Raw genomic sequence first — 13,821 nt, forward strand, 5'->3', positions numbered from 1 at the left:
GGAACAGCACCGCCCCTGAAACGAGCCTTACTGATGAGGGGGCAGGGGCTGTGACAATAACTGCAGCCTCTTCCCCCCCGATGATGCTTTGTTTGAGTATCCCAGCATGCACTGGGGATACTCAAACCAATTGTCAGACAGGAAGTAGAGAAAAAAAATACAAAAGTAGTTAGATAGTGTAGTTAGGGAACGGTAGGGAATTTTTAATGCTAGTATATTAGAAAATAGCTTAGATAATGGGACTAAACAGATAGGAAAAAATACTTTGCCTTTGGACCACCCTTTTAAGTGAGTAACACTTCTACCATCTGCAAATGTACTGAAATCATTAAATTATTATAGTCAACAATTTACTTTAAATGACACTGTCAGAACTTTCAATTCTTCTGAATTCTGAAGGTTTAGAAGATTTTATAGAGAATATAAAAGTATCAATATGGAAAAATAATATTCCCTGTAGTTCTATTAACACAGCGTGATTTTATATAACTATCGAGTACGGAATATTACATGCCACATTGTGACATTTTCCCAGTTCCAAACAAAGTTGCAATTTTTTTGCTTTTTGCATTAGACAAGCATTAAAGACTGGATGAAAACGCCATGGAAACAGATAAATGTGGAACAAATGGATATGGAGTTGAGAAGATTTGCGAAGGTAAAGAAAGACATTCCATTATCAATTATGTATGTAAAGGCATGGTTTATGAGTACATCATTCTTATTTGATTGCAGTCTCTTAAAGAATAACCGTTGTTTTAATTTGTAGTTCATAAATCAAAAGTACATGGGAAAATAAGAAACTTTCTAATATATTACTATTATTATTTATTATTATAGCGCCATTTATTCCATGGCGCTTTACATGTGAAAAAGGGTTATACATTGTAGAAACACTTACAATAATCTTATCTTATCAAAACCCAAAAAATGAGCCGGAGCATACAGTGGGGAAAAAAGTATTTAGTCAGCCACCAATTGTGCAAGTTCTCCCACATAAAAAGATGAGAGAGGCCTGTAATTGGCATCATAGGTAGACCTCAACTATGAGAGACAGAATGAGAAAAATCCTGAAAATCACATTGTCTGATTTGGAAAGAAATTTTTTTCAAATTTTGGTGGAAAATAAGTATTTGGTCAATTACAAAAGTTCATCTCAATACTATGTTATATATCCTTTGTGGGCAATGACAGAGGTCAAACGTTTTCTGTAAGTCTTCACAAGGTTGGCACACACTGCTGCTGGTATGTTGGCCCATTCCTCCATGCAGATCTCCTCTAGAGCAGTGATGTTTTGGGGCTGTCGCTGGGCAACACGGACTTTCTACTCCCTCCAAAGGTTTTCTATAGGGTTTAGATCTGGAGACTGGCTAGGCCACCCCAGGACCTGGAAATGCTTCTTACGAAGCCCCTCCTTCGATGCCCTGGCGGTGTGCTTGGGACCATTGTCATGCTGAAAGACCCAGCCACGTTTCATCTTCAATGCCCTTGCTGATGGAAGGAGGTTTGCACTCAAAATCTCACGATACATGGCCCCATTCATTCTTTCATGTACACGGATCAGTCGTCCTGGTCCATTGGCAGTGAAACAGCCCCAAAGCATGATGCTGCCACCCCCATGCTTCACAGTAGGTATGGTGTTCTTTGGATGCAACTCTGCATTCTTTCTCCTCCAAACACGCCGAGTTGTGTTTCTACCAAACAGTTCTACTTTGGTTTCATTTGACCACATGACATTCTCCCAATACTCTTCTGGATCATCCAAATGCTCTCTAGCAAACTTCAGGACATGTAATGGCTTAAGCAGGGGGACACGTCTGGCACTGCAGGATCTGAGTCCCTGGCTGCGTAGTGTGTTACTGATGGTAGCCTGTGTAACATTGGTCCCAGCTCTCTGCAAGTCATTCACTAGGTCCCCCATGTGGTTCTGGGATTTTTGCTCATCGTTCTTGAGATCATTTTGACCCCACAGGGTGAGATCTTGTGTGGAGCCCCAGATCGAGGGAGATTATCAGTGGTCTTGTATGTCTTCCATTTTCTAATTATTGCTCCCCCAGTTGATTTCTTCACACCAAGCTGCTTGCCTATTGCAGATTCAGTCTTCCCAGCCTGTTGCAGGGCTACAATTTTGTTTCTGGTGTCCTTCGACAGCTCTTTGGTCTTCACCATAGTGGAGTTTGGAGTGTGCCTGTTTGAGGTTGCGGACAGGTGTCTTTTATACTGATAACAAGTTCAAACAGGTGCCAGTACTACAGGTAATGAGTGGAGGACAGAGGAGCCTCTTAAAGAAGAAGTTACAGGTTTGTGAGAGCCAGAAATCTTGCTTGTTTGTAATTGACCAAATACTTATTTTCCACCAAAATTTAAAAAAAAATTCTTTCCAAATCAGACAATGTGATTTTCAGGATTTGTTTTCTCCTTTTGTCTCTCATAGTTGAGGTCTACCTATGATGTCAATTACAGGCCTCTCTCATCTTTTTAAGTGGGAGAACTTGCACAATTGGTGGCTGACTAAATACTTTTTTTCCCCACTGTATGTTGATATAAGTGCAGTGCATAAGTGCACACTGTGGTCATTAACAGACAGAACCAAAGATAAAAACAAAATGAGCATATACCCTGTAGTAAGTAAATAAATAGTAATTGTACATGGAAATAACATAGGTACTTAGTAAACACTGTTTTTGATTAAAAGAAAAAGTGAAAAAGCCAACCCACCGCGACAAGGTGCACCCAATAGGGAAGGTACCTAACTCTTGTAGCTCATATCACTATGTGTCAGTAAATGTAAAAATAGATAAGGGAAGAGCAGATCGGACCCCGACTGTGCTGCCACTCGTCTGTCTGCCCTTATCTATTTAGATGTCTGCTGACACATAATGAGGTGAACTACAAGAGTTAGATACCATCCCGATTGGGTACATCTTGTCGCGGTGGGATGGCTTTTATGTTTTTTTGCTCAAAACAGTGTTAACTGAGTACCCTATGTTATTTACGTGTACTATTACTATTCATTTACTTATTATAGGATATTTGTTCATTTTGTTTTTATCTTAGGTTCTTATGCTCAGTAATTAAGTATTTCTATTGTAAAATCAGCTATTTTGCAGGCTCGAACTTGCCCACAGGAGAACCGAAGAATCCTCCGATGGGCCACCACCATCTTATATGAGCAGTACTTGGCACAATATACTTGAATCACTATGTACAGACAAAGGCAGCATCTTATTCATCTAACAATCTGCCCAGTTCATTGTTATATAAATTTGTGATTGAGGATAATGTCACATTTTCATGTAGCTGAAAAGTGGGGCCCTGGAGTTGGTTACTGGTGGGCCCTTGGCATCGCAGTCCAACACTGACTATTTGGATTTCAGACTTCTGCTACCTTCATTTTTTGACACAGGAACAAAATACATCCTGTAAGCCATATTGGATCTCATTGCACCAAAATGTCCAATTAATTTTGTGTGGCAATGCAGAATATCACATAGAAATGTTGCTGTCCTATTCTTTTCTGTTTCTCTACTCTGAAAACAAAAATGCCATTAAAGTGTTTGAAGGAAGTTGAATCTCCTCTAAAAATTGACTTGTAATCTAAATTACCTCTCGACGGACACTTGTCACTTGCCTATGGTCAGCTTTAGTCTCTCCTTACACCATATTTACATAATTATGCATTAGTTTGAAAGAAAAAGTTTCTTAATTCTATCCTGTGACATAGCCATAGATTTTTTTTTCTTATGCCACAACAGTACTCTTTTGACATGCTTGAAAGTGAACAAGTCATCAGAAAATGACAGATTGTTTAAATCATGGTTTTTATGTTAAATGCATTTTTTTTTACATTTTATATATATTTTTCAATTTTTATATTACTATATTAAAAAATAAAATAATCTTGCAATTTCCACACTTGCCACTAGACCTAATATTAGTCTCTTACTTCACTTTGGTAATTTGGACAGATATAAACTGATACAGACCCTATTGAATTAAGTATGCTGTCATAGGGACAAAGGTCATTGTGAAGGGAGGAGGAGGAGGTGAGCTGTGACATCACCTACTCTAAAAGGTGCATCCTGTGAAGGGAGGAGGAGGAGGAGAGCTGTGACATCACCTACTCTAAAAGGTGCATCCTGTGATATCTACTGTACTTAGAGCTGTTACCTTTCATTAATATCTTTTCTGTGATGATAATGAGACTGCTGAAAGTTATCTGTACAGGACAGGAAGTTGGAATTTAGTATTAGGGCTAGCAGCCAGTGTGAAAACTTCATGAGCGTTTTTTTTTTTTTACATTTTTTATATAGATAGTGATATTGGAAATAAAAAAATACAATTTTCTTTTCATAAATACATTTGATACCAAAGATGGTTAAAATGATAGGTCATTTTCTGATTACACATTTCCTGTAAAAGCTGCATACTGTTTTTGACAGTATAAATTAGAGATAGGCAAATTTATTTAAGTGAAATTAAATTCTACTCAATTGTTTTCTTATTCTCCAGAATAGAGATTTTTTGTTATTTGTAAAAATGTTGTAATTTAATTTTTTTTGCAAAGTGGCAGCCAACTTGTCACCATCTTGATGAACCATAGACTGCTAACAAAAGGTAAAAAAAACCCCCCAAACTAAATATCCCAGGAAACTTCCAGGGTAGACAGTCTGTGGTCTGAGTGTTTGCACTGGTCTGGCTTCCAAGTCAAATAGCTCTCAGTGGTCCAAAAGGAGATGTTCTCCAGCACCAAAAGAAGGTAGTTAATTCCTAGCCTGTAATTATATAGGATAAAAAAATTGGCAGAATGTGCACATATTGAAAAATAATCTGTAATGTGTTTTGGTAGAAAAACCCTTAATCATTATTTATTTTTTTTGTTTGTTTTTTACATTCTGCATTTATCATGCTTTGGAGTTCTGTAGATCATAATAAGGAACATTCAGTTAGTGGAAAAGAACTTGGCTGTGAATCGAATTTCTTGGGAAAATCCTCGCATTTTGGCGAATTCTAATTTTGTCAGATCCGCTTATCTCTAGTATAATCTACCATTTCATTCAATAGACATATACAATTTTTTTCTAGGAAAACCAATGATGGACATATACAACTCTATTGGCATGCGATTGCATACATTTATTGTCTACAGTTGAGTATTTTTTAGAAAAGAAAAATTGCTAATGCATACCCCAAAGTGGTGTGAATAAAGCCTATGTATGCTTTCAATAATGTTCTTTATGGAAGGGGTGCAGAGGTAGCAGTTACACCTGGGTCCTGGTGCCAGATGGAGCCTAAAGGTAGGGGTCACATGACCGTTTTCTCTCCATCCGATGTGAGACAGTGAGGGGAATCATATACGAGAGTCATTATGCGTCCCCCAGAATGTGCATAGAAACATATTGAACCCGCTGGTGTGCATTGTAATGACAGCCGCAGCTGTGGTTACAACGCAAAATGAATGTGAGTTTGGACAGGGTCAAGCTATTTGACCAAGTCAGATTTAGGAAAACGTGATGTGGCGCCCTGCTGCGCAGTGGTGCCACAGAACCCAGAAGGGTGCATGGATGGACTTCTCCACAAGAGGCCCTCACACATTCACACACCTCCACACTACCAACTCAGACCAGCAGAGGGAGCCCGTTAGGGACATATATATAGGGAGGGTGGAGCCAGGCAGCTCAGTTAGTTTCAGTTTAGTGTTCAGAGACAGAGAGGAACACAGCTCAGAGTTGAGCAGGGAGCATGCTGACGCTCAGAGAGCAGTGAAGAGCAGCAAGCTGGCTGCAGTGCTTAGGCGAGCCAAGGCCTACAGCACGTGTGAAAGCCTAGTGAGGGCCTTGAGTGGGCTGAAGGTAAGAGGAGAAGGAAGAAGTAGTGAGGGGGCAGAGGAGCATACCAGGCTCACCCCGATATATATACCGGACACCGGGTCCGCGCCTACAGGGACTCCTTATACCCAGTAGGAACCACCGGAACCCCTGGAGGACTACAGGTCCCAGGTTCACCAAACACTGATTACAGTACCAGGGCTAGGAGTCACGGAGGTCCCAGCGTCCAGGGAGAGTGATCTCCAAAGAGAAGGCCCTACCACCAGGTCAGCAGGTGCCAAGAGAGACAGTAACCAAGCTAGGCCTAGTTCCAGGCAGGCCAGAAGCTTAGCGAAAAAGCAACGGATCAGGAGGCCCTATACCCGCTCATCGGGGAGAGTCCAGAAGTGTGCCCTTCACCTGGAGTACCCTGGACCGTGCCTGCAGCATCACCAGTAAAGGTACTGAAGCTTACCCCCGTGTGAGCGTCCATCTTTCCTCCGGGACCATCCTGCCATCTCCGCCCTGCACCACCATCCAGTACACCCCACGCTGCCCTGAGGCCCGCTCCACCTGTGGGGAGCCATTCCATCCCAAGCTGCCCTACCATCTGCCTCAGAGGACAGCACCCCTTAGCCGCATTCCGCAGGTGGCGTCACGAACTTTCCAAATCCCCTATATAATCCCCCTTTTACTGACCGCCCTGGGTCATGGACTGGGCCAGCCACCGTGATATCCCCTATACCGGCAACCAGAGGCCCGGCTGTCGAGTACCCCACGGCCCAGGGGGCGCGTCAGCTTTGGCGTCACGAACAGGATTCCGTGCCCATTGCCACTAGATACTGTGCGCCTTAAGAGACTGTGATACTCACTGTGGTGAAGTTTTCCCGCCATTCCCGAGATTTCCCGCCATTGTCTGCCATCTTCCTGTTGCTGCGCGGGAAGAAGAGGGGCGTAACCGCGGGAATCGGAGAGGCGTAACCGCTAGAAGCGCGTGAAGTTGAGGACACGCCCCGCCCCTGACGTCGAACCAGGAAGCGTCAAGTCCTGGAAGGAGCCGGAGGACACTCTGACGTCAGACGCGAGCGACGCAAGGTCCTGGAAGAAGACCGTCGCCCGTGGAGCTGCGGCCTACCTGGTAGAAAGTGAAGAAGGTAGGCTCCAGGTTCACTAGGGGGGCGCAACAATGGCCGACGACCAGCAAGCCGCCGGAGCACCGGTTAACGCTCCTGATGCCCAACTTGCGCTCGGCGCTGCACAGGCCGGAGCGGCCGCTCCACCAACAGGGGTCATAACCCCGTTATTACCTATGGCCCTGCCGTCTATCCCTGGAGCGAAGAGGCTCCCCCAGTATAACGGCAAACCGGACACCCTGTCCGGATTCAAGAGAAGAATATGCGGTGTGCTAGATTCGGTATCCATCATCTTTAAGAGACTGCAGACTGTGTTTGAAAACCGCACCAAGACGGATCTCCGAATGAGGTTCTACCACTGTGTCCAGAAAACTGAGGATAGTATCCGGGACTATGCCTGGCGCTTACAGGAAGCCCTGCTGGCCCTGAAACAGGTTAGTCCAGCCAGCATACAAGATGAAAATAAAATGCTGACGGAACAGTTCATCCGGGGGTTAAGGTCCCAGGCGGAGAGCAGAACTGTACGGTGGTGGGCCTTAGATCATCCAGATGCCACCTTTGACACTCTTAAGGACATGGCTATAAAGGGTCTGCAGCCCCTGGAAACAACAGATACTGCTGTCCAACGTTACCAGGGTGGGGCCACCCCAGTGCCCGCAGCGCCCACTGCTCTTTCACTAATGGCCAAAAAAAAGATGCAAACAGTGCCCCCTAGCGAGCTGGACAGCCTACACTCTGAAGTGCGTCAGCTAAGTAAAACCCTGGCCACTGTCCTGAGCACCCTGCAGCTACAGGAGGAGCCCGAGCCGGAAGGAAGGATACTACTCGCCGACAGCCCTGAGGATGTCCCCTGGATGAGAAGAAGAAGGAGGACCACGCCACCCCGTAGGAGGACAACGCCGCCCCGGAGGAGGACAACGCCACCACGGGGGAGGACCAACGACCAACGTCACCCTCCAGGAGAATTCATCTGCTACCGCTGCCAGAAGGCAGGCCACACAGTGCGGAACTGTCCTTTAAACGAGCAAACCCTGGGGCCGAGGGCCGACACCCAGGAGTAAATCAAGCAGGCCCATCAAACTGGTACCATCGGTTCGTGGGAGGAAGACCTTTCCTGTCCATTGTGCTGGATGGCATCGCGACATCTGCCCTGCTGGACACTGGATCTCAGGTAACCATCATGCCAGATGTCCTCTACAAAAGGTTCTGGTAAATAGATGAATTTCACCCGCCAGCTCCAAACCTTTCCGTGTATGCCTCCAATGGCCTTCCCTTAACCTAGTCGGGGTTATGGATGTGGCAGTAAAGGTGGGAAGAGTGGAACTGAAGGACCAGGGACTAATTGTAGTAGAGACTAATCCTGATGATACAGACTTGTATATGGTACTTGGCACAAATATTGTCAGTAACTGTTTGGGAGAAGTGTTGTTTTTACTCCAACAGATGGCCGACACTGCCAAACCAGGGCAGAGGAGGGTGCTCTAGAAAGAGATCCGAGCCCTTATGTACCAGCAACAGGTAAAGCTATCAGGTGGTGAAATTGGTAATGTACGGGTAACAGACCCGATACCCATTGTGATCCCCCCGATGAGTGAAATGCTGATTTGGTGTAGAGCAGCAATAGGTTTCAAAGGATGGAGCTACCAGGCTGTAGTAGAGCCCCTTAGCTCGGAGCATAGACCTACACTCTTGACTGCCAGAGGGGTAGTGGATGTACGCAATGGGAGGGTGCCCGTACGCCTTCTGAACTATGGGGAGGACGAGGTTAGATTACCACGCTACGCCACTGTTGCCAAACTGTACACAGTAGATAACAACTCCATACACACAGCGGAGTCCTTAACCTCACCAGACGAAGTGGAGGATAATGACCCGGGAACCAAGGTGAAGGATTGGTGTCAACAGCTCCATGTTGGGACAGACACCACTCCTGCCCATCAGAAACAGGGTGTACACCGGGTGGTTCAGGAATACGAGCAGGTATTCAGTAAACACCCACTTGACTTTGGGAGGATTAAAAGGGGTACAACACCATATACCCACAGGTGACCATCCACCCATCAAAGAACGTTACAGGCCCATACCACCAGCACACTACCAGAAGGCGAAGGAGATGTTGCACGACATGAAGAAGGCAGGAGTAGTAAGGGATAGCTGTAGTCCCTGGGCAGCTCCCCTGGTCCTAGTCAGGAAAAAGGATGGAAGCATGAGAATGTGTGTAGATTACATACAGGTAAATCGCATAACACACAAAGATGCATACCCTTTGCCCCGTATAGAGGAATCCTTGGCTGCATTAAAGTCTGCAAATTACTTATCCACCCTTGACCTCACTAGTGGGTACTGGCAAGTAGCTGTTACTGAGGAGGATCGGGAGATGACGGCCTTTACTACCCCGATGGGACTCGGCGAGTTCAACAGTATGCCGTTCGGACTTTGCAACGCCCCCGGAACGTTCCAGAGATTGATGGAGTGCTGCCTGGGACACCGCAGCTTCGAGACTGTACTGCTATACCTGAATGACGTGATAGCGTACTCCAAAACGTACGACGACCATTTGAAGCACCTGGCAGAGGTATTTGAGTCGCTGTCCCGGTATGGGATGAAGCTGAAGCCCTCCAAGTGCCACCTGCTCAAGCGAAAGATACAGTACCTGGGGCACATCGTCAGTCCAGAAGGAGTAGCACCGGACCCGGAGAAGGTTACTGCCATCCAGAAATGGCCGGAGCCGAAGAGCCTGAAGGAGGTATGTCAATTCCTGGGACTAGTCGGGTATTACCGGAGGTTTGTGAAGGACTATACCAAGAAAGCGGCGCCTTTGCAAGATCTCCTGGTAGGACAGTCCGGGAGAGGCAGAAACCCCCCGTTCCAGTGGGTAAGGAGCAAGCTGAATCCTTTGAGGTGATGAAGGAGATCCTGACCGGCAAAGAGATCCTAGCCTACCCTGACTACAGCCAACCGTTCCTGCTGTACACTGCAGATCGTAGTGCCTAGGACGGACATCCAGATGGTGTTGGAGGCCTACCACGATCAAGCGGGGCACTTTGGCTGGAAGAAGCTAGAAACCCTGCTGAAAGGTCGGTTTTATTGGGTTGGAATGCGCAGTTCCATAGAGAGATGGTGCCGGGATTGTGGACCCTGTAGCCTCAATGCCAGCAACGAGGGATTAGGAGCTGTGTTAAGTCAGCAGCAGAATGGCCGAGAGAAGGTGATCGCCTATGCAAGCAGGAAGCTCCGCCCGACCGAGAGGAACCCAGAGAACTATAACAGCTTCAAGTTGGAGTTCCTGGCCCTGGTCTGGGCCATCACCGAGCTGTTCAAGCACTACCTAGCCTCCAGTAAGTTCACTGCCTACACTGATAATAACCCCTTGACTCATCTGGAAAAAGCCAAGTTAGGAGCCATGGAACAACGATGGATGGATCGTCTGTCAAACTACCAGTTCACCATTAAGTACCGGGCAGGCCGCAAGAATGCCAATGCCGATGCCCTGTCCAGGATGTCTCACCAGTCGGACACTGAAGAAGTGGATGACCTGGAGGAGATTGAGCTACCTGCCTTCCACCGTAATGGAATGGTCCACGAGCAACGAGCCTCCAGGAGGCATCGCGGTAAGACGTTAAACCCTTTGCCTCACCACAGCTGGAAGGAGACCCAGGACAGCGACCCGGTTATCAGTCGTATCAAAGAAATGATAACCTAGGAAGGTTCCTCCCTGGAGAAGGACGCGTCTCCACATGCCAAGCAACTGTGGAATGAGAGAAGCCGGCTGTTCATCTATAGGGAGAAGCTGTGCCGAAGGTACGTCAACCCGAGGACCCATGAGATGGTATGATGAAAAGACTACAGCAGCCAGAAGGCACCCCTGCAACCCATCAAGACAACTCGACCCTTGGTGATCGTGGCCCTGGATCATGTCAAGCTGTCACCCAGCAGGTCGGGATATTCCTATGCCCTGACCATGGTGGATCACTGCTCCCGGTTCCCGGTGGTCGCCCCCGTCAAGGATCTGACGGCAGAAACTGCGGCGAAGACGTTTCAGGCGTACTTCTGCAGGCCCCATGGATACCCGGAGCAGGTGCTGACTAGAGATGAGCGTTGTTCTACTCGAACTGTTCGCCAATCTCAAATTCGAGCTGTTTTGGGCGGTGTTCGAGCCGTTCGGCGAACACGAACAATTTGAGAAAAATTCGGCTGTTCGAGGTTATGTTCGATAACTGTTCGTGCACCAAAATCATAAGTGGATTTTTTCTCAGTAATGATGAAAATTAATGTTAATACGCAGTTTGAGTGTACAGCGGGGTGGGGGGAGGGGCAGGGGATGGATCTCTGCAGGAACAATGAAGATCTCCATTTTTTTTTCTCTTTCCCGCATTTGCAGTGGGGAGGTGCAATCTGTCAGCCTATCAGCAGCGCACACACGGAGCGAAGTGCTTTTTTTCACACAAGCAAGTGCATGTGTCATTGGCAGTGTATGTCACATGTCCTTGCCCTATAAGACCCAGCCATTTTCCCCGTCGCCACCATTTTCTCACTGCTGCAGCTGCGTGTTAGACGGCACCGCTGTTGCTGTGTGCGCTATACCTTGTTAATTACAAGCCAATTTTCGCACAAATCTACAGGTAGCTTGGGAGTAGGGAATAGTTGTGATTGCAGTCCTTTTAAGGACTAGGTTACAGCATTTCCTACGACTTTTATCAGGCAGGTCTGTGCTCTTAAATAGATAGATTGTGGGAGTAAAGACTAATTGTAATTGGAGTCCTTTTCAGGACTAGGTTACATCAGTTCCTATCAGTTTTTGCCAGGCAGGTCTGTGCCAGTGCTGTGCAAGTTTTTTTCACAGCATTTGGCTGAATCTAGCAAAGCTAATCCTTTTTGGCCTATTGCAGAGTGTGTTAGTCAGTGGAGTAGCCTATCTGTGTTGCAAGATACACCACCTGTGTATAGAATACCAATTTTTTTACTGCACCTAGTGAAGTAAAATCTTTTGGGCATAGCATCATTCTATTAGTCCATCTATACTGACCTCCATCAGGTTGCAAATTGAATATAATTTTTTTCTGCATCTAGCTCTGAAAAAATATTGGGCTTCTAGCTGTGTGTGGGACTTGTTCTATTAATCCATCTATACAGACCTCCATCAGGTTGCAAACTGAATATATTTTTTTCTGCATCTACCTCTGAAAAAATATTGGGCTTCTAGCTGTGTGTGGGACTTGTTCTATTAATCCATCTATACAGACCTCCATCAGGTTGCAAACTGAATATATTTTTTTCTGCATCTAGCTCTGAAAAAATATTGGGCTTCTAGCTGTGTGTGGGACTTGTTGTATTAGTCCATCTATACTGACCTCCATCAGGTTGCAAACTGAATATATTTTTTTCTGCATCTACCTCTGAAAAAATATTGGGCTTCTAGCTGTGTGTGGGACTTGTTGTATTAGTCCATCTATACTGACCTCCATCAGGTTGCAAACTGAATATATTTTTTTCTGCATCTACCTCTGAAAAAATATTGGGCTTCTAGCTGTGTGTGGGACTTGTTCTATTAATCCATCTATACAGACCTCCATCAGGTTGCAAACTGAATATATTTTTTTCTGCATCTAGCTCTGAAAAAATATTGGGCTTCTAGCTGTGTGTGGGACTTGTTCTATTAATCCATCTATACAGACCTCCATCAGGTTGCAAACTGAATATATTTTTTTCTGCATCTACCTCTGAAAAAATATTGGGCTTCTAGCTGTGTGTGGGACTTGTTCTATTAATCCATCTATACAGACCTCCATCAGGTTGCAAACTGAATATATTTTTTTCTGCATCTAGCTCTGAAAAAATATTGGGCTTCTAGCTGTGTGTGGGACTTGTTATATTAATCCATCTATACAGACCTCCATCAGGTTGCAAACTGAATATATTTTTTTTCTGCATCTACCTCTGAAAAAATATTGGGCTTCTAGCTGTGTGTGGGACTTGTTGTATTAGTCCATCTATACTGACCTCCATCAGGTTGCAAACTGAATATATTTTTTCTGCATCTACCTCTGAAAAAATATTGGGCTTCTAGCTGTGTGTGGGACTTGTTCTATTAATCCATCTATACAGACCTCCATCAGGTTGCAAACTGAATATATTTTTTTCTGCATCTACCTCTGAAAAAATATTGGGCTTCTAGCTGTGTGTGGGACTTGTTCTATTAATCCATCTATACAGACCTCCATCAGGTTGCAAACTGAATATATTTTTTTCTGCATCTACCTCTGAAAAAATATTGGGCTTCTAGCTGTGTGCGGGACTTGTTCTATTAATCCATCTATACAGACCTCCATCAGGTTGCAAACTGAATATATTTTTTTCTGCATCTACCTCTGAAAAAATATTGGGCTTCTAGCTGTGCGTGAGACTTGTTCTATTAATCCATCTATACAAACCTCCATCAGGTTGCAAACTGAATATATTTTTTTCTGCATCTACCTCTGAAAAAATATTGGGCTTCCAGCTGTGTGTGGGACTTGTTCTATTAATCCATCTATACAGACCTGCATCAGGTTGCAAACTGAATATATTTTTTTCTGCATCTACCTCTGAAAAAATATTGGGCTTCTAGCTGTGTGTGGGACTTGTTCTATTAATCCATCTATACAGACCTCCATCAGGTTGCAAACTGAATATATTTTTTTCTGCATGTACCTCTGAAAAAATATTGGGCTTCTAGCTGTGTGTGGGACTTGTTCTATTAATCCATCTATACAGACCTCCATCAGGTTGCAAACTGAATATATTTTTTTCTGCATCTACCTCTGAAAAAATATTGGGCTTCTAGCTGTGTGTGGGACTTGTTCTATTAATCCATCTATACAGACCTCCATCAGGTTGCAAAC

General features: G+C 45.1%; 1 protein-coding gene across 1 annotated transcript in view; it reads left to right on the top strand.

Moving 5' to 3' along the window:
- Positions 1 to 13,821, top strand: part of LOC141161707 (dynein axonemal heavy chain 11-like) — a 1,128,345-nt gene that overhangs the window by 48,848 nt on the left and 1,065,676 nt on the right. The window contains exon 11 of the mRNA XM_073646926.1: positions 575 to 658. Within this exon, the coding sequence (XP_073503027.1) occupies positions 575 to 658 (84 nt within the window). The remainder of the gene's footprint in view (positions 1 to 574; positions 659 to 13,821) is intronic.

This window comes from Phyllobates terribilis, unplaced genomic scaffold (genome assembly GCF_046119375.1).
Source record: "Phyllobates terribilis strain yellow unplaced genomic scaffold, ASM4611937v1 Scaffold_9__5_contigs__length_417890890, whole genome shotgun sequence".
Classification (NCBI taxonomy): domain Eukaryota; kingdom Metazoa; phylum Chordata; class Amphibia; order Anura; family Dendrobatidae; genus Phyllobates; species Phyllobates terribilis.